At 37.9% G+C, this 26,974-nt stretch overlaps 1 protein-coding gene, 2 long non-coding RNA genes and 4 pseudogenes across 5 annotated transcripts; 3 read left to right on the top strand and 4 right to left on the bottom strand.

Annotated features, from left to right (window-relative positions):
- LOC148918104 (protein disulfide isomerase pTAC5, chloroplastic-like) overlaps positions 1-26,974 on the bottom strand; it is a 101,565-nt pseudogene that overhangs the window by 14,156 nt on the left and 60,435 nt on the right.
- LOC148918106 (sulfate transporter 3.1-like) lies at positions 2,668-4,740 on the bottom strand (annotated as a pseudogene).
- On the top strand, positions 5,866-7,430 carry LOC148918107 (uncharacterized; annotated as a pseudogene).
- LOC148918108 (uncharacterized) lies at positions 7,968-11,251 on the top strand. Its single transcript, XR_016126247.1, has 2 exons — positions 7,968-10,941; positions 11,059-11,251. It is a non-coding gene; the product is annotated as an uncharacterized LOC148918108 (long non-coding RNA).
- Positions 11,493-13,824, bottom strand: LOC148918109 (uncharacterized). Of its 3 annotated transcripts, none has more exons than XM_089050840.1 (3): positions 13,508-13,824; positions 12,333-12,646; positions 11,493-12,195 (listed from the first exon to the last, which is right to left on the bottom strand). In XM_089050840.1, the coding sequence occupies exons 2-3, from the start codon at positions 12,549-12,551 to the stop codon at positions 12,082-12,084; spliced, it is 333 nt and encodes a 110-aa protein (XP_088906966.1). In that variant the 5' UTR covers positions 12,552-12,646; positions 13,508-13,824; the 3' UTR covers positions 11,493-12,081. The 3 variants fall into 3 exon arrangements, with proteins under 3 accessions (XP_088906966.1, XP_088906965.1, XP_088906967.1); XM_089050839.1 differs by having other exon boundaries at positions 12,333-12,604; positions 13,508-13,821; XM_089050841.1 differs by lacking the exon at positions 13,508-13,824 and adding an exon at positions 13,401-13,489 and having other exon boundaries at positions 12,333-12,604.
- On the top strand, positions 19,460-20,666 carry LOC148918110 (uncharacterized). Its single transcript, XR_016126246.1, has 2 exons — positions 19,460-19,888; positions 20,495-20,666. It is a non-coding gene; the product is annotated as an uncharacterized LOC148918110 (long non-coding RNA).
- On the bottom strand, positions 23,850-25,921 carry LOC103344004 (sulfate transporter 3.1-like; annotated as a pseudogene).

The raw sequence follows: 26,974 nt of genomic DNA on the forward strand, positions 1-26,974 counted from the left end.
AATTTTTGTTTGCTGAAGGGGGAAAACACTTTCTGTGGATTTGCTTAGTATTGTCTTTTGCCTCAAGGCATTGCCTCTAAACTCGTCTCTAACAAGGATGACATGGGTGGAAGCTTAGTCAAACTTTACAAGAGCGTTGAAAATCTCAGTGACACATACATACAACCTGCTACTAACAAGGACGAGGCCTTGCTGAAACCTACGACACTTTCTGCTGGAGCTAATGTCCTTCGGATTTTGACCAACGATGATCCAAAGGCCTGCCGAACAGTTCTGTTGTGCGACCAGTTGCTGGTATGTCTACTGTATCAAGTATCACATTGCTTATAACGTTGAACTTTAAGACGGTTGATGCTTTTGAAGAGAAGGTGGTTGATCTTGACATTGAAGAGGTTTGATATTTTTTGTAAAATTTGTTTTGTTTACAATACAGAATGTTCTCTATCTGTGTCTATTGATTGACACTACATATTTTGTTTGTGCTTTTGCTTCTTGGGGCTTGAAGCTGGTGAAGGCATCATTGGAGTCAAAAACATCTCTTACAAATGTTTTCCTTGGTAATAAAGTGCATGAAGGTTTCAACTTTGGTCCTCTAAAGAAATTGAGCTTTTGGAGGTTCATTTTAGTTTGTGGATTGGCATTAACTGTATTGGTTTACATTGGATTATTTCAACTTTGGCCCTCTGATCTTATTGGTAACAAATATTATACCGCAAAATATGGTAAAAACGACCCGACGAGTCCAAGGAAACCAATCTGCTATCCCAATGATCCTTTTGCACTGTCGTTGATACAAAAATGAACAAGGAGAACCGATCGTGTGGGTGAAGTAAACTTGCTCATCTAGAGCCACCTAGGACCCAGACCCGCCTAGAGCCGCCTAGGGCCGCCTAGGCTGGCGCCCAGGTGCCGCCTAACTCCCTAGCGCCTACCCCTAATGATTAGGGTGAAATTGCGGCGGTGTCCTCCCGCCTAGCGCCTAGGCCGATTTTTCGAACCTATTTAAGATTACAGTTTTTTGGTGGAAATAAATATATATTTACTCCCTCATCTGTAGATTATATTCCCTATGTATAGGTAATGACAGATTTGTATGTGTAGAGTTGCTTTGTGGTCGACTAATGATGCAGAGTCCAAGGTGACCCTCCACCTTCTAGATCCGTTCACCATTGCCATTTTTGAATAATTTTGAATTCAGGATACTTTTTTTGTGAAGGTCTGTCCTTAATATCCCCTCAATGGCTACCACCAGCAGCGCTAGCGTGAGTTTGAAGCTTCTGATTGACACAAAAAGCCACAAAGTTCTGTTTGCTGAAGCAAGCAAGGAAGTTGTTGATTTCCTTTTTAAGTTTTCTGTCTTTGCATGTTGCAACTGTTACTAGGCTCCATTTAAGTTGTTGATTTCCTAAACTTCTCTCAACATTTTGAACTGTGAATATATGTGCATCTTGAATATGCAAAATATATATGCACATCAATTACAAACCCCACTTTTTATTATTTTCTTAATTGATTCAAGTTGGGAAGGATAGGATAGTTACACTTTTTATGCTTTGATTTCTACTCTACACACTCGATCAATAGACGATACAACCATCATACATTATCATGTAGGCTTTTAATCAAAGCTAATTTGCCACCGTTCATCTGCTATTATATTCTTTTGTTTTTTTGTTTTGGTTGGAGGAATTGTTATTTTGTTCAAAATGATCATTTTCTTTTCATTAAATTTTTAGGGTCTGGAATTGCTCAAGGCATCATTCGAGTCTAACGCAGTTCTCACCAATGTCTTCCTTGAGAAGAAAGAGGAGTAAACATGTCAACTTTGCACTAGATCAATTCTGGAAATGGAATTTTAGAGCTTGTTTGACTGTTGTGCGTCTGAGTTCGGACTAGGGATTCATAAAGAGTGTCTTCCACTGTTATTTTGGAGGTTTTTTGTGATAATCAGTCAGTTGTAAATTGATGAAATCGACTTCACCATGCTCCTTCAGAGGATTGTTTCTTTTGTTAAGGTAGCTGAACTGACTTTTGCTAGAACTTTGGAGCTTGTGACTCCAAGATGTTTTTGAGACTCGTGTATTACTCTTTTGCTGTTGAATGTGTCGTGTTCTTCATTTTTGCTAAACTATTAATTGGACTAAAAATTTGAAAAAAGACACAGTGTATAGTCGGGCGTCAGTACTCTTGATTCAAGAGTCTTGAAATAAAATATATAAAAAGAGTATAGCCATACGGCTATACCCCTTTTAATTTTTTTCCTAAATTAATCGTATCGCCGCACGGCTATACTCCGTTTTTAATTAATAGTATCGCCGAACGGCTGTACTATTTTTTCTCTTTTTTAAATAAAGCGTATAGCCGCGCGGCTATACTGTTTGAATATAACATTTTTTAAGAGTACGGCCAAACGGCTATACTCGGTGTTTTTGAAATTAATAGTATAGCCGAATGGCTATACGCTGTTTTTAAATTTTTTTCTAAGTAAATAGTATAGCCGATCGTCTATAGAGCTTAAATATAATATATTAAAAGATTATAGCTGAACGGCTATACTCCTTTATTTTTTTAAAAAAAATTTTCCCGAAATTAATAGTATAGCCGCCAAAGCCATCAAACGTCGTTTCCTGAAATTCATTTCTCCTTAATTCAAATGAGTCTTCATATTTATGTGGATATTGCTTTCTGATACATAAATTCACAGCCAAAGCCATCAACGTTGTTCCATGCAGCTGGTTCTTGATCTTTGCCGGGGTTGGGCTTGGTGGAGTGAAGCATGAGGTTGCATGCTGCAACAGCCTCTGCAACTGTGAGATAAATCCATTCTTGACATGTATTCTCAATCAACTCTGACTTGTTCATCTTCTTCATCACCTCGCTTCCCGGGTTCGCCAGTACAAGCTAAACACAGATGGGAACAAAATTACAGAGTTATATAAACAGATGAAATAAAAATTTGAAAGGAAATATTTGATAAATTGAAAGAGACTGTTGCAGATTTTTGAACCTGGATCCCCCTTCTGTCAACAAGCTTTTTGACCACTTCAAACATGCTTATCCCACTTGTGTCTATGTTACCAACAGCTCCAAATTAAACCAGAAAACAAATTAATTTCAGGGTAAAAAATGTCACAATAATTATATATATATATATATATGTGCACTATTTGTTTCCCTTAATTACCAGTCATATCCAATATCACATATTGCAAGCTACTTTCCCCTGCAGATTTGGTCCCATCTTCCTCATCATTTATCCACCTTGTAATCCTGAAAACAGGTAGGACTTTGGATCAACTTTCAAATTATTATTTTTAAATTTGATTATAACATGCAAGAGTGTGTTCAGGTTTAATTAATTAGTACCTTTCTCTTAAGTAGTTGGTATTTGCAAAGTAAATGGGAGCATCAATCTCAAGTATGAGAATTCCAGGAACATTGCTTGCATTGGGATACTGCTCAACATTTCTGTAAACCATATATGGAATTCGGAAGGTTTCCTTGAACAAAAGTCCTTGGCCCTGCCACAAACGAAAGTAGATATTGCAACCTACACACAAGAAAAAAGAAATATTAGTTCTAATAAGTAATGTTAAGTTGTTGATATGGTGTTATTGTCACACACAATAACTTTTTACTGGTGTGACATATAGTGGTACGTACCACTAAGACTAGGCCGATTTCAACGCTGCCAAAAACGACACCGATACAGGCACTCATGCAGACAACAAAGTCAAACGTGCCAACCTTCGAGAGGAGAATTGCGGCTTCATAGTCTATGAGGCCAAGCATGGCAGCTATTATAATAGCAGACAGAACAACCAGGGGAGTGTAATGGAACAGAGGAGTGAGGAACAACAATGTGAACATAACCGCCATTGCCATGACAACGTTTGACATTGCCGTCGTGCATCCTGCATTGTAGTTAACTGCTGATCTGGAAAATGGCCTTGAATATTGATGAAAAAATTTCGCTTAATTAGCAACATGAAATGAATCTAATTAAGAATAAACCCTAAATGTGTACAATGAGTGATTAACCTGTGGTGAGGTAGCAAGACGTGCAAGAACCAGCAATGTTCATCATCCCAATGGCAATCATTTCTTTGTTCCCATCAATGTGGTAATTCTTGAACATGGAAAAGCTTCTCCCTGTCCCTACTGCTATTCCTTCCTGCACATAGCAATTAGGAAAACCCACAATCCATTAATTGTTATAATTAATAATGGTTTGCAATACAACATGTTCTTTCTCGTGATCAACTGGCCTAACCAACATCAGTAATTAAAGAATTATGTTAATTACTTACAGCGAGAGCTATGACTCCAGTTTTGAAAGCTGTTGTCACAGATAAGGAGACACAAACACAAGGACTCCAAAGGACATTGGATTAAGCCCCTTCATCAGCTTTCCTATCTGACAATTTATATCCACCAGAAAATTCAGGCATTAATTATAAAAAATTGTCATTATAGGTAAAAACCAAAATACAAAATACAAAAAGCTTTTATAAATTACATACTACTTTTACAGGCTAAAATCTCTATTGCTCTCTCTAGCAATAAATTTTCGGTCACATCTTTGTGTTTTCAGGATGCAAAACACATAATCAAACACCAGTTTTCTTATAGCGGCCATCAGAAATTGAAGTGAGTTCTTATAGCCTTGTCTACCATATCGTGATGCTGAGCAAGTTCAATGTTAAGGAAGTTGGTACCCTTGAAGAGAGGATCGTTCATCTAGGCATGGATGAGGTTTGCGTTCTTTTTGTTTTTGTTTTGTTTGGAGGTATTTTTATCTTATTCAAAATGATGATTTTCTTTTCATGAATTCTTAGGGTCTGAAATTGCTGAAGGCATCATTGGAATCCAATGCAGTTCCCACCAATGCGTTCCTTTATGGGCAGTTAACACCATATCCTTTTCAGCCCATTGAAGTTCCTTTGTGGATGATTTCAAGGCTTACACTGAAATCTGTTTTAGAACATTTGGAGACAGAGTAAAAAATTGGATCGCAAACAACAAGCCGTTGATCATTGTCAAATTGGGATATGACCTTGGAATTTATGCACTGGGAAGACTTTTTGTTCCAGCAGGGTTTCCATGCAGGGAAGGCAATTCAGTCACTGAACCTTACATTGTGAGCCATAGCTCTCTCCTAGGAGTCCTAGCCCATGCCACTGTTGTTGAGCTTTACAGAGAAACAAGGTGGACAAATTGGAATTAGTCGTATAGGAGAATATGTGGAGCCTTACTCAGAATCAACAGAAGACAGAGCTGCAGTAAAGAGAAATTTGGACTTTAAACTAGGATGGTACACGGAGCCATTGGTATATGGAGATTATCCAAAGAGCATGAGTACATTTGTCAAGGAAAGGCTGCCCATTTTCACCAAGGAAGAGAGGAGATTGTTGAAGGATTCCTTTGATTTTGTTGGCATCAACTATATTACACCTCAAGATATGGTAAAAACGACCCTGCAAGTCTAATGAAGCCAATCTGCTACCGCAATGATCCTTTAGCTCCAAAGAAGCCTCAAGATATGTCTATACCTTACGATTCGGACTTTACTACATCGATTACAAAAACAATCTCAAGCGCATTCCCAAAGAGTCTGCTAAGTGGCTCCCTAAAGTCCTAAAAGGGTGAGAGAAATAGAGATCAAGCTCTAGATGCATGTTGATGAAGACCAAGTTCCAATGTTGAGTTTCATTGGCACAATGCCCTGTACCATGATACAAATGTTGAGGTTCACTGCAATAAAGGCAATGTCTGAGTGCTTCAATTATGAATCTATGCAATCCGAAACAAATATTGGCATATGCTGTAGACAATAAGCTATGTCCTCTTCATCACTAGTTCAATATGGCAGCAACCTCCAATCCTAGTGTGAGCTTCAAGCTCCTAATAGACACAAAAAGCCACAAAGTTTTGTTTGCTGAAGTGAGCAAAGAAATGGTTGATTGTTTCTTAACTATTCTGTCTCTGCATGTTGGCACCATCATTAGGCTCCTCTCCAAGAACAGCATGGTTGGCTGCTTAGGCCAACTTTATAAGATTTGCAGCCCAATCTTGGCAAGTACACGTTGCTCAAACCCAAGTCATCATTTGCTGACCAATAATAATAATGCTACTCTTACCACATTTGTATACCACATCCTTATACCATCTTATGTGGCAGCTAAGATGGATAGCCACATCAATTAAAATTATTTAACATTTTCTTTTCTTTTATGATTTATTCCAGTATTTGTTGTTCTAATTGTCTTAATTAAAATACACTTCATTGATTTAATTGATGTGGCATATAATATGGACATGCCACATCATGTGGTACAGAAATGTGGGATAAAAATGTGGTAAGTGTAGCATTACTCTAACTCCAATGCCAAACAGTTCTACATTTATAATTCTTTACTTAGTTACCAACTAAAAAAATCTCTCTTTCTATCGCTATCTCTATGTATATATGCGATTGCATTGCACCTTTTGTAAGGCCTTCTCCAACCCTGGGGCTAAACCCAAAAAAAATCTCAAAATTTGGCCCCATTTCATCTCCAACGCATGTATAGGGAGGGGGGGAAGTATTTTATTGCAAACCGTTCATCTCTACTTCTCCAGTTAGTTTGAAGCTCCTCATCGACAAAAAACATAAAAAGTTCTTCTTCGCCGAAGCTGCCAAGGATTTTATTGACTTTCTCTTCTCCCTTCTGTCTCTACCACAAGACTGAGATTGGGCTCCTCTCTAGAAAACGCATGATCGGTTGTTTAGGCAAACTCTACGGCAGCTTAGAAAACTTAAACGACACATACTTGCAACCCAACCTCAACAAGGATGTCCTTCTAAAACCTAAGAAGCTGCCAATGCCAATTGGTGGTGCCCATCAACTTCTTCCTGCTTGATCAATGATGAATCAAAAGGTAAAAAGTTGTATACGTGTCGGTCATGTCAGCTGTCAAGCTACTCCTACTCTGGCGAGGTATGCTATGTGGCTGATGACCCTAAAGCCATTTGTCCAAAGTGCCACAACTTCATTTCCAAACCCACGACTTATGTTTCTCGGCCGGCAATTGCAACCAGCGGTAAGGGAGGTGGGTTTGTGAGAGAGGCTGTGACTTACATGATAACGGATGATATGGAAGTGAAGCCTATGTCTGCCATTTCAAGTATCGCTCTACTTAAAAACTTCGATGTTAGGGATGTTCATTCACTTGAAGAGATTGTGGTTCCTCTCGATAAGGATAAGGTTTGTGTTTATTAATTTTTTCTAACCTGATAAATTACCATTCTATATATTCAAATATTGCACTTCGTATTTTATAAGAATTTATGGTGAAGAGCATTTTTGTTTAATTTCCTTGTTAGGGTTTGAAATTGTTGAAGGGCATCATTGCAGTCAAATGCAGTTATGACAAATGTGTTCCTTTAAGCAGCATTTCAAGTTGACATTTTGAAGCTTCTTTTGGAATGTTTGTTTTTGAATATGGATGAATGAATTGGATTGCGTACGTATTGGACTTCAAACTAGTACAAAGAGATCAGATTCTTCTACTTTCTTCTTCTCTCTTAAAAAAGCAATGATGTCTTTTCACTTAAAAAAGCAATGATGTCATCACTTAGGAACGGCAATTCTCAAGCAACATCAAATTAATTGATCTTCATAATTGCATATCTATACCGACTATTAAACCCATATCAAATTAACTGATTTTCATAATTACATATTTAAACCCATATTAAAAGAGTACAGCCTAGCGGTTATACTCCATTTTTCAATTTTTCTTCCTGAAATTAATAGTATAGCCGGGCGGCTATACTGGTTAAATATAAAATATAAAAATAGTATGGCCACGCCTTTATACTCCGGTTTTTTTTTTCAAATTAATAGTCTAGCCGAGCGGCTATACTTTTCAAATATTAAAATTAGGTCAGATATCTTCTTCCCAGCGTCGCCTTCTCCTTCCTCTCTCTGTCTCGATCTCTCTGTCTCTCCGTCTTTCTTCCTAACAAGCAGCGGATCCTGCGCACTTCCATTGCCCTTCGTTCACGCCTCGACGGCAAATCGCCAGCCCAGACCCTCCTACAGCCGCCTAGAGCCGCCTAAGGCCGCCTAGACCTTCCTTGAGTGCCTAGAGCCACCAAGGGCCGCCTAGATCCGCCTAGGGACGCCTCGACCTTCCATGAGTGCCTAGAGCCACCAAGGGCCGCCTAGATCCGCCTAGGGACGCCTAGAGCCGCCTAGACCCTTCTAGGGCCGCCTAGAACCGCCTAGGCCGCCTAGAGACGCCTAGGCTGCCTAGAGCCGCCTAGGCGGGCGCCCAGACGCCGCATAGCTCCCTGGATGCCACATCCTCGAAGGGTACCTCTTGGTGTACCGGAACTGACTTAGGTTGGTTCGAAATTGAAAGATAATGAGCTTTTGGTTGGCGTGGAATTAGGGTTACACTGTTTTCACAGTCATGTGGCAGGTCACTAGTGAATCAACCTTCCAAGTCTGATGATCTTGTACTGAAATACTAACTAATAGGGTGCATGCAACCTTAGGCCATTTCACTTGATTTTTTTCCATCTCCTGCATTTCAACATGTTTTTGCTTGCTGAAGTACTGTTTGCTAAAGCAAGCAAGGCAATTGTGGATTTTCTCTTCACTCTTATGTCCTTGCATGTTGCAACTGTGACTAGGCTCCTCCTCTCTAATGGTGGCATGGTTGGTTGCTTAGGCAAACTTTACGAGAGCCTCGAAAATCTCAGTGACACATACATGCAACCCAATCTTAACAAAGACTCCCTGCTGAAACCCAAGACAACAATAAATAGTTTTGTTTTGTTGACAATAAATAGTGTTCTCTATCTGTGTCTATTGATTGATACAACATATTTTGTTTTTGCTTTTGCTTCTTAGGGTTTGAAGTTGGTGAAGGCATCATTTGAGTCAATCAATAGTGAAGGCATCAAATGTTTTCCTTGGTAATAAAGTGCATGAAGGTTTCAATAACTTTGGTCCTCTAAAGAAATTGAGCTTTTGGAGGTTCCTTTTAGTTTGTGGATATTGACATTGACTATATTGGCTTACATTGGATTATTTCAACTTTGGCCCTCTGATCTTATTGGTAACAAATATTATACCGCAAGATATGGTAAAAACGATCCAACAAGTCCAAGGAAACCAATCTGCTTTCCCAATGATCCTTTTGCACTGTCGTTGATACAAAAATGAACAAGGAGAACTGATCGTGCGGCTGAAGTAAACTTGCTCATCTACACTGCTCCGCTGCTCTAAGGCATTTGCACTGTTTTTTTTTTTGGTTTTTCTGTTGATTTTATGTTTTGGGCCTCCATTTCTTAGTTTCTTTTTGGCATGATCAAATCTCAAACCAGTTGGCAGGAGATCAACTTTTATAACAGTTCTCTGTTTTTATCCATTTGGGCAGTTTTATGAGTTCATATGCTTTAGTACCATTCGTTTCTAAGGCTTGTCTAAGCTTATAAATAGGTCTTTCTAAGGCTTTTCAGGCATATTATACGCCTGTCGTCCTTCTCTATCCCTTTGCACAAAGAGTTACAAGCAAGCAAATAAGTTGTTGATTTTCTTTTCACTCTTCTGTCTTTGCATGTTGGTGGTTAACATTTGCATGAAACCTATGGTTAACTAAAACGGACACCTTGCAACTCAAACCCTTGTCATGTCACACAAATTCTTACTTCAATTTCTAAATACATCAAATGTAGTTTTGTTTCTAAAGTGGCAGTTTGCAAGGTTATAAAAGCTTTTTGATGCCTTGCATTACAGCTCCTCCTACTTTTCACACCAGATTAATCCACACTCACGCGTACGTGTGACAAAATTACATGTTCTAGTGATCTATTATCTTCTCTCTCTCTTTACCTATCAAATTTCTCTCCTCTTACTTGATCTATGAAGTTCATCATCCATTCCAAAGAATAAACTCATCCATGTAATTATGGATCAGTCTTCTTGAAGTCATCAATGGCGTTCACCAAAACTAAGGTGAAACTCCTAGTCCATGTAAAAAAGCCACAAAATTCCGTTTGCTGAAGGGAGCATAGACCTGTTAGTTGGCTTTTTCACTGTCTTTTGCCTCTAAACTAGTAAGCCTGAAGATACAATACAACTAATATGAAAAAGCAAATACAAAACAAAACGAATTGTAAATCCGGCTGTTGGTTTAGTTAATGGATGCCAACTAGTGGAAATAAATACATATTTTTTCACTCATCCGTAGAATATATTACCTATGTATAGGTAATGACAGATTTGTATATGTAGAGTTGTTTTCTGATCGACTGATGATGCAGAGTCCAAGGTGACCCTCCACCTTCTGGATCCATTCACCATTGCCTTTTTGAATAATTTTGAATTTGGGATAACTTCTTTTGTGAAGCTTAAAATAGGTCTTTGAATGCTTAAGCACATGCTCCTTCTTTTCTGTCCTTAATATCCCCTCAATGGCTACCACCAACAGGGCTAGCACGAGTTTGAAGCTTCTGGTTGACACAAAAAGCCACAAAGTTCTGTTTGCTGAAGCTGAAGCAAGCAAGGAAGTTGTTGATTTCCTTTTCAGTTTTCTGTCTTTGCATGTTGCAACTGTTACTAGGCTCCTCTCAACTGATGGTATGGTTGGTTGCTTAGGCAACCTTTACGACAGTGCCGAAACTCTTAGTGTCGACTCATACTTGCCACTCAATCTTAAGGACACCCTGCTCAAACCCAAAAAACAACAATTTCTGCGGCCAATATCCTTCAATTGCCATTGCCGACCAACAATTACTCGAGCAATATTAAGGCTGGCTATGTCAAGGGCGGTGTTATTTACATGATAATGGATAATTTGGAAGTGAAGCCAATGACCACCGAATCAAATGTTGCAGTGCTTCAAAAGTTCAACGTGAAGGGGATTGATGCACTTCAAGTTAAGGAGGTTGATCTTGGCATGCAAGGGGTTTCATGTCCTATATATTTCTCTAACTCTTATCAGAGGCTTGTTGATCTATTTAGATAGCTAAATGTCTTACGTGTATATTTCTCTCTCTTGTAGGGTTTGAAGTTGGTGAAGGCATCACTGGAGTCAAATACCGCTCTTACCAATGTCTTCCTTGGAAAGAAACAGCACAAACTTTTCAACTTTGGTCCTCTAGAGACATTGAGCTTTTGGGGTTTCATTTTGGTTTGTGGATTGGGATTTCTATTCTATTACAGTCCTTACTAATGAGATTCGTATTCTATGATGAGATTCGTAATAAGAAGGCCTAAACATTTGTGCTTCGTGAAATGAGATTTGTATTCTATGATGTCAATTTGGAGGTTTTCCTTATTTTGGATTTATGTAATGACTATTTCGGATCATTTCCCTTTGGATGAAGAAATTGTTTGCTTAATTTGATTGATTAGCCTTCACCCCCAAGGTACGAGAATGAATATCCTGCAACATCTCGTAAGCCCATGAATAAAAATATGAAATGTCATGCTAGGTTATGTCATAAAGATAATTGAATAATCTATCCCAAAAAAGAAGAGGATTTCCCCCAAAATGACAATTGAAAAACGTATAATTTGGATAAGGTCCATCCAAATGACCATTGAAAAACGTTTCAATTTCTCAAAGTAGTGGGTCTACAAATAAATAGGTCCTTAATAATCTTGTTTCTTACTCACTCTTCCTCAATGGCCCCCTCCAAATCCAAACCCAAAACCAAATCAGTCTCTGCTTCTCCAGTTAGTTTGAAGCTCCTCATTGACAAAAAGCATAAAAAAGTTCTCTTCGCCAAAGCTGGCAAGGATTTTGTTGACTTTCTCTTCACCCTTTTGTCTCTACCCGTCAGCATTGTGATCGGGCTCCTCTCTAAGAAGCTGCCAATGCCAATTGGTGGTGCCCATCAACTTCTTCCTGCTTGACCAATGGTGAATCAAACGGTAAAAAGTTGTACACCTGTCGGTCGTGTCAGCCGTCAAGCTACTTCTACTCCGGCGAGGTATGCTATGTGGCTGACCTATCCAAATAAGTTGTTGATTTTCTTTTCTCTGCCAGAATAGGATGTAGCAGATTATAGCCAACTAAATATCAAGGCTGATAAACCTCAGGAAGTTGAAGACCAACACTTGCAGCCGATTTTCCAAGTACTTTTTTCATCTCATCTGATCTATCCACAGCAATGTTGTAAGAGAACAACAGGTCCTGCACATCCATTATACAAAGTTAGATGCTTGATGGAGATTAAAAAGAAAACCAACATAATGGAACATGACAGGGACCTTACAATTTGCAAAAAGAAAAAAACTTTGATCAGACAGAGCAATGAATTACATCTGTACCTGGTGATGGTGCACACTGTTAAGAAGAAAAGTGTAGTTATGGGCAAGCTTAATCTTCTGCTGAATGGAAGATGGATCTGACAGTTTGCAGTTGTTCCTGAATTCTTCAGTTACGTATTCTTTGAAATGCCTCGCCCTGTCTTCTTTGGCAACGTGTTTCTTGACAGCCCTGAGAAGGTGGCGGTACACCTTAGCAACTTGCAAAGCTTCAGCACTCATTTTCAACCTTTATGTCAGAGCTTCTTCTAAATTTGTTCTATTTCTCCACCACCCTGCCTCAGGAATTGAAGGTTTGATGCACGATCAGAAGCAAACTCCATGACAAAAACATATATTTGAGAAACTTATTCATAAGGGAAAGACGGTAAAAATTGAACAAAGCTAATAAAAAAGTATAAATACAACAAGAATATCTCTTATAGATCTACATAAGGTACAAAAAAGAACAAAATACAAAACTAGTAGAAACATTAAGCTGCTGTCAATATAACAGAAGCAACAGGCAGGCCAAATACAACTACTGGCACGTTAAAAAGGATTTGATTAGGAAAGAGGGGTTTTGGGTGAAAAGGAAATGAGCATGAAACTTGGCCATAATTTAACAGTTAAAGCAACATGAACCATGAAAAATAAAAATGAGTGGCACCACAACTTCACTTAAGCTGATAGAACAAGAGCTTTTAGCTGGCAAGTTTCAGTCATTTCCATCAAAGTGCCTTGTATTGTCTATATAGCAAGGTTTACGGTGGATAAAGACAAAAGAGACGAGAGGTACAGCCAGTACTAACTGAATGGCTGCATAATTTCAGAGCAAAAAACCCAAAATGCTGCTGCCGCTACCAATTGATAACAGAGCAGCAATACAAACAAAGCCCCATCAAATACCAACTGCTACCTGTGTCCATGAAAAGGGCTCTACGTATTCTAGGCTAATGGCTAAACCAAATTAAGAAAGGGCGCAAACCAAACTGCTACTACTATCTACCATAAGCTTTCACCATTCTATAGCAAGTTCTTTCAGGAATTATCACATATGGGTGGTCTGCAATATACCAATATCACACTAACCTCATCCAGCCAAAAGCGTAAATGCAGAAAGTTTACAAAAAGACCACATTCAATTGGGAAAAGTGTGAAACAAAAACTCGGAACGAAAAACCCAAAAACCCACTAACCTGTGGAGGAAGCCAGTAAGGATTTGAAAGACTGTAGAGGTCTCTGGTTGTTGCAGGGTCAAAATGTACTTACTTTTTGGGCTTGCTATAAGCGGGTCCTGAATAAACAGATAAACCCATATAAATATTGCCCGTTTTATTCAACCCACGCGAATGGGCCGCGCAAACGGGTACAGGCAGAGACTCCTATATGCAACCCGGATTTGTTTTGTGTTTTTTTCAGTTTGAGTTCACCATCTTTGTTTACTTTGAACAGAAACTGAAACCATGTCGCGGGAGAGAACCAAAAGAGGCGCAAGAGGTACGCAAGCTGAGCTCGAGATTTAGCAATGATTACCTTAGTGACACTGACCAGTGCATGCCTGAGGCTGATGTGCATGCCCTTTTGCACTCAAGTTCGAATTCACCTCCTCAATAATTATCACATAACCAAACAATAAAGTTAAAATAGACTTATTTTTTAGTACAAGAGATAGTCGCACACACAATAAAGATGGCATGGACGTTCGAACTCTGAAACCGTGGTCTGCAAGTTAAGATCTTTTTTACTAGGCTAGAAGCTGAGACATTTTATTTGTTATGGAATAAACCCTAATCCACCAAAACAATTTTCCCTAGAATTTTCTTAATAACAAGTTGAGCTCGAGATTTAGCAATGATCACTCCCCTCAATGGTCCAATTTGGATCTTATTGGTTCATCAAATTTTAATTAAGAAAAACGTTGGATCGGGATCCAAATTGATGGCTCTGATATTTGCATGACTTGTCGTTGAGATGATGTATTTATTACTCTTATTTTTAGCCATATATACTCCATTATGTTATTGATGATAATGCTTAATCTCCTACAATCCTTTCCTTGTTTGTAAGATTTTGATGGATCTCATTTACGGCTTAATCTCCTACTATCATTTTCTGACTTTGGCAAAAAATAAAGGGATATTCATTGAAATGTCACCTGAACTTATACCTTAGTTTCAATTTGTCACCTGAAAAAAAAAATTTAAGTGAAATGTCACCTGAATTTTTCAAAATCCATGATTTGTCACCTCACTTTAACATCATCCAATTTTCCAACTATTTTCAAGGGTATTTTAGTCTTTTTATTTTCAAGAGTATTTTTAAAATGGAAAAATCATTATAAAAAAATTATGAAAAGACCCTTGAAAATTATAAAAATTATATATCTTTTCACATTTAATCCCCATCCATTTTTACATTTAAGCTTTATTTTTTTTTTAATAATAATTTTTTCCATTTTTTAAAAATATCCTTGAGATTGAAAAGACTAAAATACCCTTGAAAATAGATGGAAAATCAGATGATGTTAAACTCATGTGACAAATCATGGATTTTGAAAAATTCAGGTGACATTTCACTCAAATTATTTTTTCAGGTGACAAATTGAAACTAAGGTATAAGTTCAGGTGACATTTCAACAAATATCCCAAAAATAACATAAACGATCAAACTGGCTATATTTAAAACACGTGACACCTTGCTGCAACTCAAATTACCTTCCAGACTCTTAAACCTCTTCCCTTCTCTCCTCATATCGGAATTCATCATACACACCCAATAGTTGTGATGGCATTGGCAGCCCAGCCTAAGAACTTGCAGATTGAGAATGTTGTTTTGAACCTTCCTAGGAACATTCGGTGTAGGAATACCATGGCCAAAGACACCAAGATCAATTCCCGCAAAGAAAAATCCTCCGGCAACTTCGTACGTACTTGGGTTGTTATAATAATCTCGTTTGGGTTTTGAAGCTTTAATTGCCCAGTTCGTATCTCGTTCTTGCTTTCTCTTTCTTCTAGTTCTAGGGTTTGTTTATTTTTGTTAATGTTGGATGCTCATGCTCGCTCGCTCTAGTTTTTGAAAGCTTTGGTGTTCTCTATTTCTTTCTTGTTTACAGGAGTATTTGGGGATTAAAAACACCAGATTTCACTTGATTGTACCCAGTGCTCTGGGATCGTCTTAAGGACAAACCCACAATTGTCACGCGTTCTTTGTGAGTCCAATGCTACACTATTTTGTGGTGATCAACTTCCCGGACGTCTTCCGTATGGGCTTGAGGAGGTATATAGGTCCAATTTTACAAATATATAATGAATGCAGGACAAGAGTTGTTACCTCTTAATTCCAGTCCACAAGACCAAGTGTTTAGCCACCTAAGCAAATAGTATGTCCACAAATTTTAATGTAATTACAATTGCTGCCACTACGTAGAAACACGGAAAGTACAGACAGATCGACAAATCGCAGAATTTACATTTGCTCAAAATGTCATGCTCTTTCCAAGCAAATTTCCTCTGATTTCTTGGTTCTTTAATGGAGAGATTTGTGGGTTTCTATGTGTGATTCACTATTATAGTAGCAAATTTCCTCTGCCACTAAATGTCAGTTGCTGGTCCTGTTCTACTGGTAAATTGTATGATTAGGGTTCCTACTTTTCTATTACCCTTAGGGCATGTTTACGTATCAGTAATGGATATGGAAGGAAAGGGAATATGATTTCCATTCCTGACTTATCCTGCGTTTACTTGCAATCAGAAATGAAAAAATAAGTGGGCCCCACCTCAAAATCCGTAATCACATTCCCTCAAAACTAGGAATCAGATCAACTAGGAGGAGTAGTCGATACGATTCCCATTCCTATTTTCTCTTCATAACTTCCAAAAATACCCTTATCACTTTACCATAATTCTAAAATTAATTTGGATTCTGATTCATGCAAATTAGTAAACAATAACAATGGGAATCAATCCCATTCCATTGCTAATTCCATATGTTTAGTAAACAGCTTAATGAGAATGATTCTTCCCATACTGATTCAGTAGTTCTCCGATTCCTAAATTCTTTGATTCCTTAGTTTCTCCATTGTTGATATGTAAACATGCCCTTAGTTCCTCATACATACCAATGCCATAGGTAGGAGAACGATTGTATGATTTGGCGTCAGTTGCATTGAACGATTGTTTCAACCATTCCAATTCTGTTTTATGGTTTTAATTTTAAATAGGAAGGGAACCATTTTTGTTTTGTGTACCTAGAGAAGAGGAATAGTTAGGGGGTTTCGTTATGTATTAATTGGACTGATTCTTAGGTATAGGCTTGTGCGAACTCCGTTGGTCTAGTTTACTGATTCATAGGTATTCTTTTCTTAGAATAAATTTGTCATATATCAATTATGAAGCAAGGGGGGCTATAGAAGAAAAAGAAAAAGAAATTCGGTGTGTGGCATAGAAGGAACAGAAAACAAAGATGAACTGGTTTCTTCATCTTTTTCATATGGTATAGGTAGAGGACCCCAACTATATTTTCATGTTTCCATCATTCTAGCCTCTAGGTAGAAAACACATTGGTAATTCATGCTTATAGTTAAATAGAGTATCCATAGATATTCAACGTCTTGTTTTATTTATATGCTAACAAAAAGGCAAAAAAGACACCAAAGCCAACTGAAAATTAGAAAGATAAAGTTGATAACAAAGTGTTTCATTTTCAACAAAATACCTATATCTGTGTTACAGGTAAATTGACCTGCTGGTGGCAATTGGTTACCTATACGGCAGGTATTAAACCCAAATGTACCTATCATATAGACGAAAATAATCTCATAAAAACAAAATGTACCTATGATATAGGTGAATGTATTCCAATACAAGTAAATAGACATGTGCTATAGGTACATGTGTCGAAGGTTTACCTATACAACAAGTATTAAACCCAATTAAGAAGTATGAAATCTGCAGAAATTGGCTTGACAGGACCATGATTTATTGTGGAAGACGTGATTTTTGCAATTGCTAATTTTGCCGTTTGTTCTTGCCATATGAGGATTTTTGTCATTACTTACCTGATTTATATCTTATGGGGGTAAATTTGGAACGACAACATAAATAAAAAAAAAGAAAAAAGAAAAAAATATAAATGTCAGAAATTAAAAAAAGGTAACTAATCCTATGTGGCACAGAAGTCAGAGGACTTGAATTACTAACAATAAGTGTGTGGATTACACCCAAATTCTGTCATAAGAATTGGACTTATACCGAATTATTTATAATAAAAAAAGGAACTAAATACATACATATATAGACATACAACTATATATGATGCATGCATGCATCATGTTTTCCTGTTTTTAGATTGCCTTTTACTGTTATCACATTGCTTAACTAATGACTCAAGAGTCAAACTGGCATGAGAACAGAGACGAGATCTTAGCCCAACGGATTTTCATGGTAGATGCCTTACCTTAAATTTGTACTTGTTATATATATCAGGTTTTAGATTGCCTTGTACTCAATTCATATATTTATACTTGTATTCCCATTTCAGCTGGGGCAAAAAAAAACATAAGAGGAAGATGGAAGAAGTCGGGGATGCCGTGAAAGCTTTGGATTTGGACAGAGAGATTTAGCTGTTTTCCGTGAAGGTATAGATTCCTGTCTGTGTATTTGTAATCATAAACTAAAGCATCTCGTTATTGTGTATTGTGTGTGTGTGTGTGTATATATATATCTTATTATGATGATTTTGCAGATGAAGAGAGAGAAAGGGGACGCAGATTGTCACAGTTGTTTTGGTCGTTCAGCAGTAGAAAGATGAATTCAAAGGCAGAGATTTCTAAGGTGGCTTGTGATTGCTCGGTTCAAAAGTTTACTTCTTTTATTTTTAGAGAGAGTTATAGAGAGAGTCCAGCCAGCTACTATATGTTATGTTCTAGATCTGTAGCAGAGGTTCTTTTTAGCCTCATGAACATCAAAATTATTAAATAATTTCATTAACGATACATTGTTCTTAATCAGGGATTTGGGATTTAAATTGTCTAAATGATCTATTACTCCCATCATCGTATGATATGATTCACAATGCCTAATCTTCTTTATGTCCTTAGTAATACATATTCTCTATGAAAATTTGACGATTCTCTCAATATTTGCCTCTTCGTCTTTATATCCCTTGCTTCTTGAGGAAACTTGATGGCTCTGATAGTCTGATTTATTTCATCTTGTTCCTATTTTCGATACCCGTCCTGTATAACCATCGTAGATTGTTGAATTGACTAGTTCCTGCAAATTTAACTGCATTGAAGGCAGAAATAGTATGCCGGCATATTTTCCCTGGAGGCATATTTTCTCTGCCTGAATAGGATGTTGTAGATTATACCCAACTAAATCTCAAGGCTGCTACAAAAGTTCAATGTGAAGGGGATTGATGCACTTCAAGTTAAGGAGGTTTCATATCCTATATATTTCTCTAACTCTTATCAATGGCTTGTTGATAGAGCTAAATGTCTTACTTGTATATTTCTCTCTCTCTTGTAGGGTTTGAAGTTGGTGAAGGCATCGATCATTGGAGTCAAATACCGCTCTTACCAATGTCTTCCTTGGAAAGAAACAGCAAAAGCCTATCCTGCTGATTAACACAAGGGGTCATCTGAGTGCAGCCGTTTCTCTACGATTGCATTTTAACTCTAATTTCACAACATTTCAAATGATGCAGCTACCGAGTATATTTTAGAATTGAACTCAAACAATTTGGCCTGGTTTGTGTAAATTCATATTAAATGAGTGTTTCTTAAATTGCTTCTAAAATTAATAGTATAGCCGCGAGGTTTTTTTTAAAATTTTATTCCAATTAATAGTACAGCCGCCGCGGCTATACTATTTAAATATGATATATCAAAGGATAGTATGGCCGGGCAGCGATAATCCATTTTTTTTAAAAAAATTATTTCTATGAATTGTATAGCCGGGCGGCTATACTGGTGAAATATAATATCTACAAATAGTATGGCCACGCCTTTATACTCCGTGTTTTTTCCTCTTTTTTAAAAATTAATAGTCTAGCCGCGCGGCTATACTTTTCAAATATAAAAATTAGGTCGGATATCTTCTTCTCCCCAGCGCCTTCTCCTTCCTCTCTCTGTCTCTGTCTCTGTCTCCCTCTCCGTCTTTCTTCCGAACAAGCAGCGGATCCTGCGAACTTCAACCTCCCTTCCTCCAGGCCTCAAAGGCAAAACGCCGGCCCAGACCCTCCTAGAGCCGCCTAGGCCGCCTAGAGCCGCCTAGGGCTACCTAGACCTTCCTTGAGTGCCTAGAGCCGCCTAGGGCCGCCCAGACCTTCCTTGAGTGCCTAGAGCCGCCTAGGACCGCCTAGATCCGACTAGGGACGCCTAGAGCCGCCTAGACCCTCCTAGGGCCGCCTAGAACCGCCTAGAGCCGCCTAGGCGGGCGCCCAGACGCCGCCTAGCTCCCTGGCGCCTACCCCTGGATGCCACATCCTGGAAGGGTACCTCTTGGTGTACCGGAACTGACTTAAGTTGGTTCGAAACTGAAAGATAATGAGCTTTTGTTTTCACAGTCATGTGGCAGGTCACTAGTGAATCAACCTTCCTAGTCTGATGATCTTGTACTGAAATACTAACTAATAGGGTGCATGCAACCTTAGGCCATTTCACTTGATTTTGTTCCATCTCCTGCATTTAAACATGTTTTTGCTTCTGCACTTTTTATCTTTGAAGTTGCTGAATCACTTGCTATGGAACCAGACCTTATTTGCTATTATTTTGGGCCACCTGCAGTAGGGTGCCCCTTGAAAAGTCTATTAATGTCTCCATTTATATTAAAAATCCCCAATTAGAAGTGAATTTTGATTGGATGGTAGTGTCTAATACTGCTAGCAAATCATCAAAACCGAAACCAAGTAATATAGAAAGAGCTGAGGTAAATGAATTGAGAAATGCTAACGTTGTCTTGGAAAAGTTTCCATTTGAAAATGCTTCATAATATTTTCCTTGATGTCATCTTTCCTCAGTAAATTAAAAAAAAGAAGATAGAGTTTTCAAATAAGGATTTTGAATAGCTGGGTCCATATTAATTCCAATCAGGATTGTTGACCTTTATTTTCCTTGACAAGTCTTTACTTTGCTGTGTTCTTCAAATCCTGACATAATGTGTTTTGGACTTTACTGTGTACAGGAGGAGGATGATGCTGGTCTCTAACTGCCTTGTTGCTAATCAACTGGTTGTACAGTGCTGTAACACCCTGGTAACTCTTAATCAGATTTTTCTTGTATATTCACTAATACAAGGACCAATTCCTGAATGCCTTTTCAGGCCAAGCAATTTATATTAAACATTCTATTCTTAATGCTCTATCTCTCTTTCTCTCTCTCTCTCTCTCTCTCTCTCTCTCATAATGTACGCGGGCTTAGATTTCAATAGCATTCCCAACTTAAAAAGAATGATAAGTGAAAATGGTTCTAAGTTGTAACAATTTGATTCCATTGAGCACTCTCATCTAATTCAGGGAGAATATTTGATTAATCAGTTTTGTCTGGTTTAGGATGCGTGAATGGATTTGATCAATACAATTTATAATTAAATTGAGCTATTAAGATCCATGTTTAGTCAGTCCAAGATCATAATCCCAGTCATATGAATGAAATAAATCTTATAAACCAGCTAGCTTTTCTCGTCTATACGGATTATCACTTGTGAAATAAGGAATTCTCATCTTCAAAAGCAGCCTTATAATGATCTATTAATCATGTAATTATTGAAGATAAATCCTGAAACAGAGGATGATAATTAATGAGATAAAAACAGCAATCCTAGTTGTATATACTATCCATCAACCAGTATTCATGACCAGTTCACTTCAGGCTTTTCTAATAAAATTATCGATCAGTCTTCTTGACGGCATCAATGGCAATCACCAAAATTAAGTACATGTAAAAAGGACACAAATTTTTGTTTGCTGAAGGGGGAAAACACTTTCTGTGGATTTGCTTAGTATTGTCTTTTGCCTCAAGGCATTGCCTCTAAACTCGTCTCTAACAAGGATGACATGGGTGGAAGCTTAGTCAAACTTTACAAGAGCGTTGAAAATCTCAGTGACACATACATACAACCTGCTACTAACAAGGACGAGGCCTTGCTGAAACCTACGACACTTTCTGCTGGAGCTAATGTCCTTCGGATTTTGACCGACGATGATCCAAAGGCCTGCCGAACAGTTCTGTTGTGCGACCAGTTGCTGGTATGTCTACTGTATCAAGTATCACATTGCTTATAACGTTGAACTTTAAGACGGTTGATGCTTTTGAAGAGAAGGTGGTTGATCTTGACATTGAAGAGGTTTGATATTTTTTGTAAAATTTGTTTTGTTTACAATACAGAATGTTCTCTATCTGTGTCTATTGATTGACACTACATATTTTGTTTGTGCTTTTGCTTCTTGGGGCTTGAAGCTGGTGAAGGCATCATTGGAGTCAAAAACATCTCTTACAAATGTTTTCCTTGGTAATAAAGTGCATGAAGGTTTCAACTTTGGTCCTCTAAAGAAATTGAGCTTTTGGAGGTTCATTTTAGTTTGTGGATTGGCATTAACTGTATTGGTTTACATTGGATTATTTCAACTTTGGCCCTCTGATCTTATTGGTAACAAATATTATACCGCAAAATATGGTAAAAACGACCCGACGAGTCCAAGGAAACCAATCTGCTATCCCAATGATCCTTTTGCACTGTCATTGATACAAAAATGAACAAGGAGAACCGATCGTGCGGCTGAAGTAAACTTGCTCATCTAGAGCCGCCTAGGGCCCAGACCCGCCTAGAGCCGCCTAGCCGCCTAGGGGGCCCAGGTGCCGCCTAACTCCCTAGCGCCTACCCCTAATGATTAGGGTGAAATTGCGGCGGTGTCCTCCCGCCTAGCGCCTAGGCCGATTTTTCGAACCTATTTAAGATTACAGTTTTTTGGTGGAAATAAATATATATTTATTCACTCATCTGTAGATTATATTCCCTATGTATAGGTAATGACAGATTTGTATGTGTAGAGTTGCATTGTGGTCGACTAATGATGCAGAGTCCAAGGTGACGCTCCACCTTCTAGATCCGTTCACCATTGCCATTTTTGAATAATTTTGAATTCAGGATACTTTTTTTGGGAAGGTCTGTCCTTAATATCCCCTCAATGGCTACCACCAGCAGCGCTAGCGTGAGTTTGAAGCTTCTGATTGACACAAAAAGCCACAAAGTTCTGTTTGCTGAAGCAAGCAAGGAAGTTGTTGATTTCCTTTTTAAGTTTTCTGTCTTTGCATGTTGCAACTGTTACTGGGCTCCATTTAAGTTGTTGATTTCCTAAACTTCTCTCAACATTTTGAACTGTGAATATATGTGCATCTTGAATATGCAAAATATATATGCACATCAATTACGAACCCCATTTTTTATTATTTTCTTAATTGATTCAAGTTGGGAAGGATAGGATAGTTACACTTTTTATGCTTTGATTTCTACTCTACACACTCGATCAATAGACGATACAACCATCATACATTATCATGTAGGCTTTTAATCAAAGCTAATTTGCCACCGTTCATCTGCTATTATATTCTTTTGTTTTTTTGTTTTGGTTGGAGGAATTGTTATTTTGTTCAAAATGATCATTTTCTTTTCATTAATTTTTTAGGGTCTGAAATTGCTCAAGGCATCATTCGAGTCTAACTCAGTTCTCACCAATGTCTTCCTTGAGAAGAAAGAGGAGTAAACATGTCAACTTTGCACTAGATCAATTCTGGAAATGGAATTTTAGAGCTTGTTTGACTGTTGTGCGTCTGAGTTCGGACTAGGGATTCATAAAGAGTGTCTTCCACTGTTATTTTGGAGGTTTTTTGTGGTAATCAGTCAGTTGTAAATTGATGAAATCAACTTCCCCATGCTCCTTCAGAGGATTGTGACTCCAAGATGTTTTTGAGACTCATGTATTACTCTTTTGCTGTTGAATGTATCGTCTTCTTCATTTTTGCTATACTATTAATTGGACTAAAAATTTGAAAAAAGACACAGTGTATAGCGGCTGTACTCTTGAAATAAAATATATAAAAAGAGTATAGCCTATACCCCTTTTTAAATTTTTTTCCTAAATTAATCGTATAGCCGAACGGCTGTACTCCGTTTTTATTAATAGTATCGCCGAACGGCTGTACTATTTTTTCTCTTTTTTAAATAAATAGTATAGCCGCCCGGCTATACTGTTTGAATATAACATTTTTGCAGAGTACGGCGAACCGGCTATACTCGGTGTTTTTGAAATTAATAGTATAGCCGTATGGCTATACGCCGTTTTTAAATTTTTTTCTAAGTAAATAGTATAGCCGAGAGGCTATACAGTTTGAATATAATATATTAAAAGAGTATAGCTGAACGGCTATACTCCTTTATTTTTTAAAATTTTTTTTTCCTGAAATTAATAGTATAGCCGCCAAAGCCATCAAACGTCGTTTCCTGAAATTCATTTCTCCTTAATTTAAATGAGTCTTCATATTTATGTGGATATTGCTTTCTGATACATAAATTCACAGCCAAAGCCATCAACGTTGTTCCATGCACCTGGTTCTTGATCTTTGCCGGGGTTGGGCTTGGTGGAGTGAAGCATGAGGTTGCATGCCGCAACAGCCTCTGCAACTGTGAGATAAATCCATTCTTGACATGTATTCTCAATCAACTCTGACTTGTTCATCTTCTTCATCACCTCGCTTCCCGGGTTCGCCAGTACAAGCTAAACACAGATGGGAACAAAATTACAGAGTTATATAAACAGATGAAATAAAAATTTGGAAGGAAATATTTGATAAATTGAAGGAGAATGTTGCAGATTTTTGAACCTGGAGCCCCCTTCTATCAACAAGCTTTTTGACCACTTCAAACATGCTTATCCCACTTGTGTCTATGTTACCAACAGCTGCAAATTAAACCAGAAAACAAATTAATTTCAGGGTAAAAAATGTCACAATAATTATATATATATATATATGTGCACTATTTGTTTCCCTTAATTACCAGTCATATCCAATATCACATATTGCAAGCTACTTTCCCCTGCAGATTTGGTCCCATCTTCCTCATCATTTATCCACCTTGTAATCCTGAAAACAGGTAGGACTTTGGATCAACTTTCAAATTATTATTTTTAAATTTGATTATAACATGCAAGAGTGTGTTCTGGTTTAATTAATTAGTACCTTTCTCTTAAGTAGTTGGTATTTGCAAAGTAAATGGGAGCATCAATCTCAAGTATAAGAATTCCAGGAACATTGCTTGCATTGGGATACTGCTCAACATTTCTGTAAACCATATATGGAATTCGGAAGGTTTCCTTGAACAAAAGTCCTTGGCCCTGCCACAAACGAAAGTAGATATTGCAACCTACACACAAGAAAAAAGAAATATTAGTTCTAATAAGTAATGTTAAGTTGTTGATATGGTGTTATTGTCACACACAATAACTTTTTACTGGTGTGACATATAGTGGTACGTACCACTAAGACTAGGCCGATTTCAACGCTGCCAAAAACGACACCGATACAGGCACTCATGCAGACAACAAAGTCAAACGTGCCAACCTTCAAGAGGAGAATTGCGGCTTCATAGTCTATGAGGCCAAGCATGGCAGCTATTATAATAGCAGACAGAACAACCAGGGGAGTGTAATGGAACAGAGGAGTGAGGAACAACAATGTGAACATAACCGCAATTGCCATGACAACGTTTGACATTGCCGTCTTGCATCCTGCATTGTAGTTAACTGCTGATCTGGAAAATGGCCTTGAATATTGATGAAAAAATTTCGCTTAATTAGCAACATGAAATGAATCTAATTAAGAATAAACCCTAAATGTGTACAATGAGTGATTAACCTGTGGTGAGGTAGCAAGACGTGCAAGAACCAGCAATGTTCATCATCCCAATGGCAATCATTTCTTTGTTCCCATCAATGTGGTAATTCTTGAACATGGAAAAGCTTCTCCCTGTCCCTACTGCTATTCCTTCCTGCACATAGCAATTAGGAAAACCCACAATCCATTAATTGTTATAATTAAGAATGGTTTGCAATACAACATGTTCTTTCTCGTGATCAACTGGCCTAACCAACATCAGTAATTAAAGAATTATGTTAATTACTTACAGCGAGAGCTATGACTCCAGTTTTGAAAGCTGTTGTCGCAGATAAGGAGACACAAACACAAGGACTCCAAAGGACATTGGATTAAGCCCCTTCATCAGCTTTCCTATCTGACAATATATATCCACCAGAAAATTCAGGCATTAATTAAAAAAAATTGTCATTATAGGTAAAAACCAAAATACAAAATACAAAAAGCTTTTATAAATTACATACTACTTTTACAGGCTAAAATCTCTATTGCTCTCTCTAGCAATAACTTTTCGGTCACATCTTTGTGTTTTCAGGATGCAAAACACATAATCAAACACCAGTTTTCTTATAGCGGCCATCAGAAATTGAAGTGAGTTCTTATAGCCTATGTCTACCATATTGTGATGCTGAGCAAGTTCAATGTTAAGGAAGTTGGTACCCTTGAAGAGAGGATCGTTCATCTAGGCATGGATGAGGTTTGCGTTCTTTTTCTTTTTGTTTTGTTTGGAGGTATTTTTATCTTATTCAAAATGATGATTTTCTTTTCATGAATTCTTAGGGTCTGAAATTGCTGAAGGCATCATTGGAATCCAATGCAGTTCCCACCAATGCGTTCCTTTGTGGGCAGTGAACACCATATCCTTTTCAGCCCATTGAAGTTCCTTTGTGGATGATTTCAAGGCTTACACTGAAATCTGTTTTAGAACATTTGGAGACAGAGTAAAAAATTGGATCGCAAACAACAAGCCGTTGATCATTGTCAAATTGGGATATGACCTTGGAATTTATGCGCTGGGAAGGCTTTTTGTTCCAGCAGGGTTTCCATGCAGGGAAGGCAATTCAGTCACTGAACCTTACATTGTGAGCCATAGCTCTCTCCTAGGAGTCCTAGCCCATGCCACTGTTGTTGAGCTTTACAGAGAAACAAGGTGGACAAATTGGAATTAGTCGTATAGGAGAATATGTGGAGCCTTACTCAGAATCAACAGAAGACAGAGCTGCAGTAAAGAGAAATTTGGACTTTAAACTTGGATGGTACACGGAGCCATTGGTATATGGAGATTATCCAAAGAGCATGAGTACATTTGTCAAGGAAAGGCTGCCCATTTTCACCAAGGAAGAGAGGAGATTGTTGAAGGATTCCTTTGATTTTGTTGGCATCAACTATATTACACCTCAAGATATGGTAAAAACGACCCTGCAAGTCTAATGAAGCCAATCTGCTACCGCAATGATCCTTTAGCTCCAAAGAAGCCTCAAGATATGTCTATACCTTACGATTCGGACTTTACTACATCGATTACAAAAACAATCTCAAGCGCATTCCCAAAGAGTCTGCTAAGTGGCTCCCTAAAGTCCTAAAAGGGTGAGAGAAATAGAGATCAAGCTCTAGATGCAAGTTGATGAAGACCAAGTTCCAATGTTGAGTTTCATTGGCACAATGCCCTGTACCATGATACAAATGTTGAGGTTCACTGCAATAAAGGCAATGTCTGAGTGCTTCAATTATGAAT

The sequence above is a fragment of the Prunus mume genome, linkage group LG4 (assembly GCF_029339155.1).
Source record: "Prunus mume cultivar Tortuosa linkage group LG4, ASM2933915v1, whole genome shotgun sequence".
NCBI lineage: Eukaryota > Viridiplantae > Streptophyta > Magnoliopsida > Rosales > Rosaceae > Prunus > Prunus mume.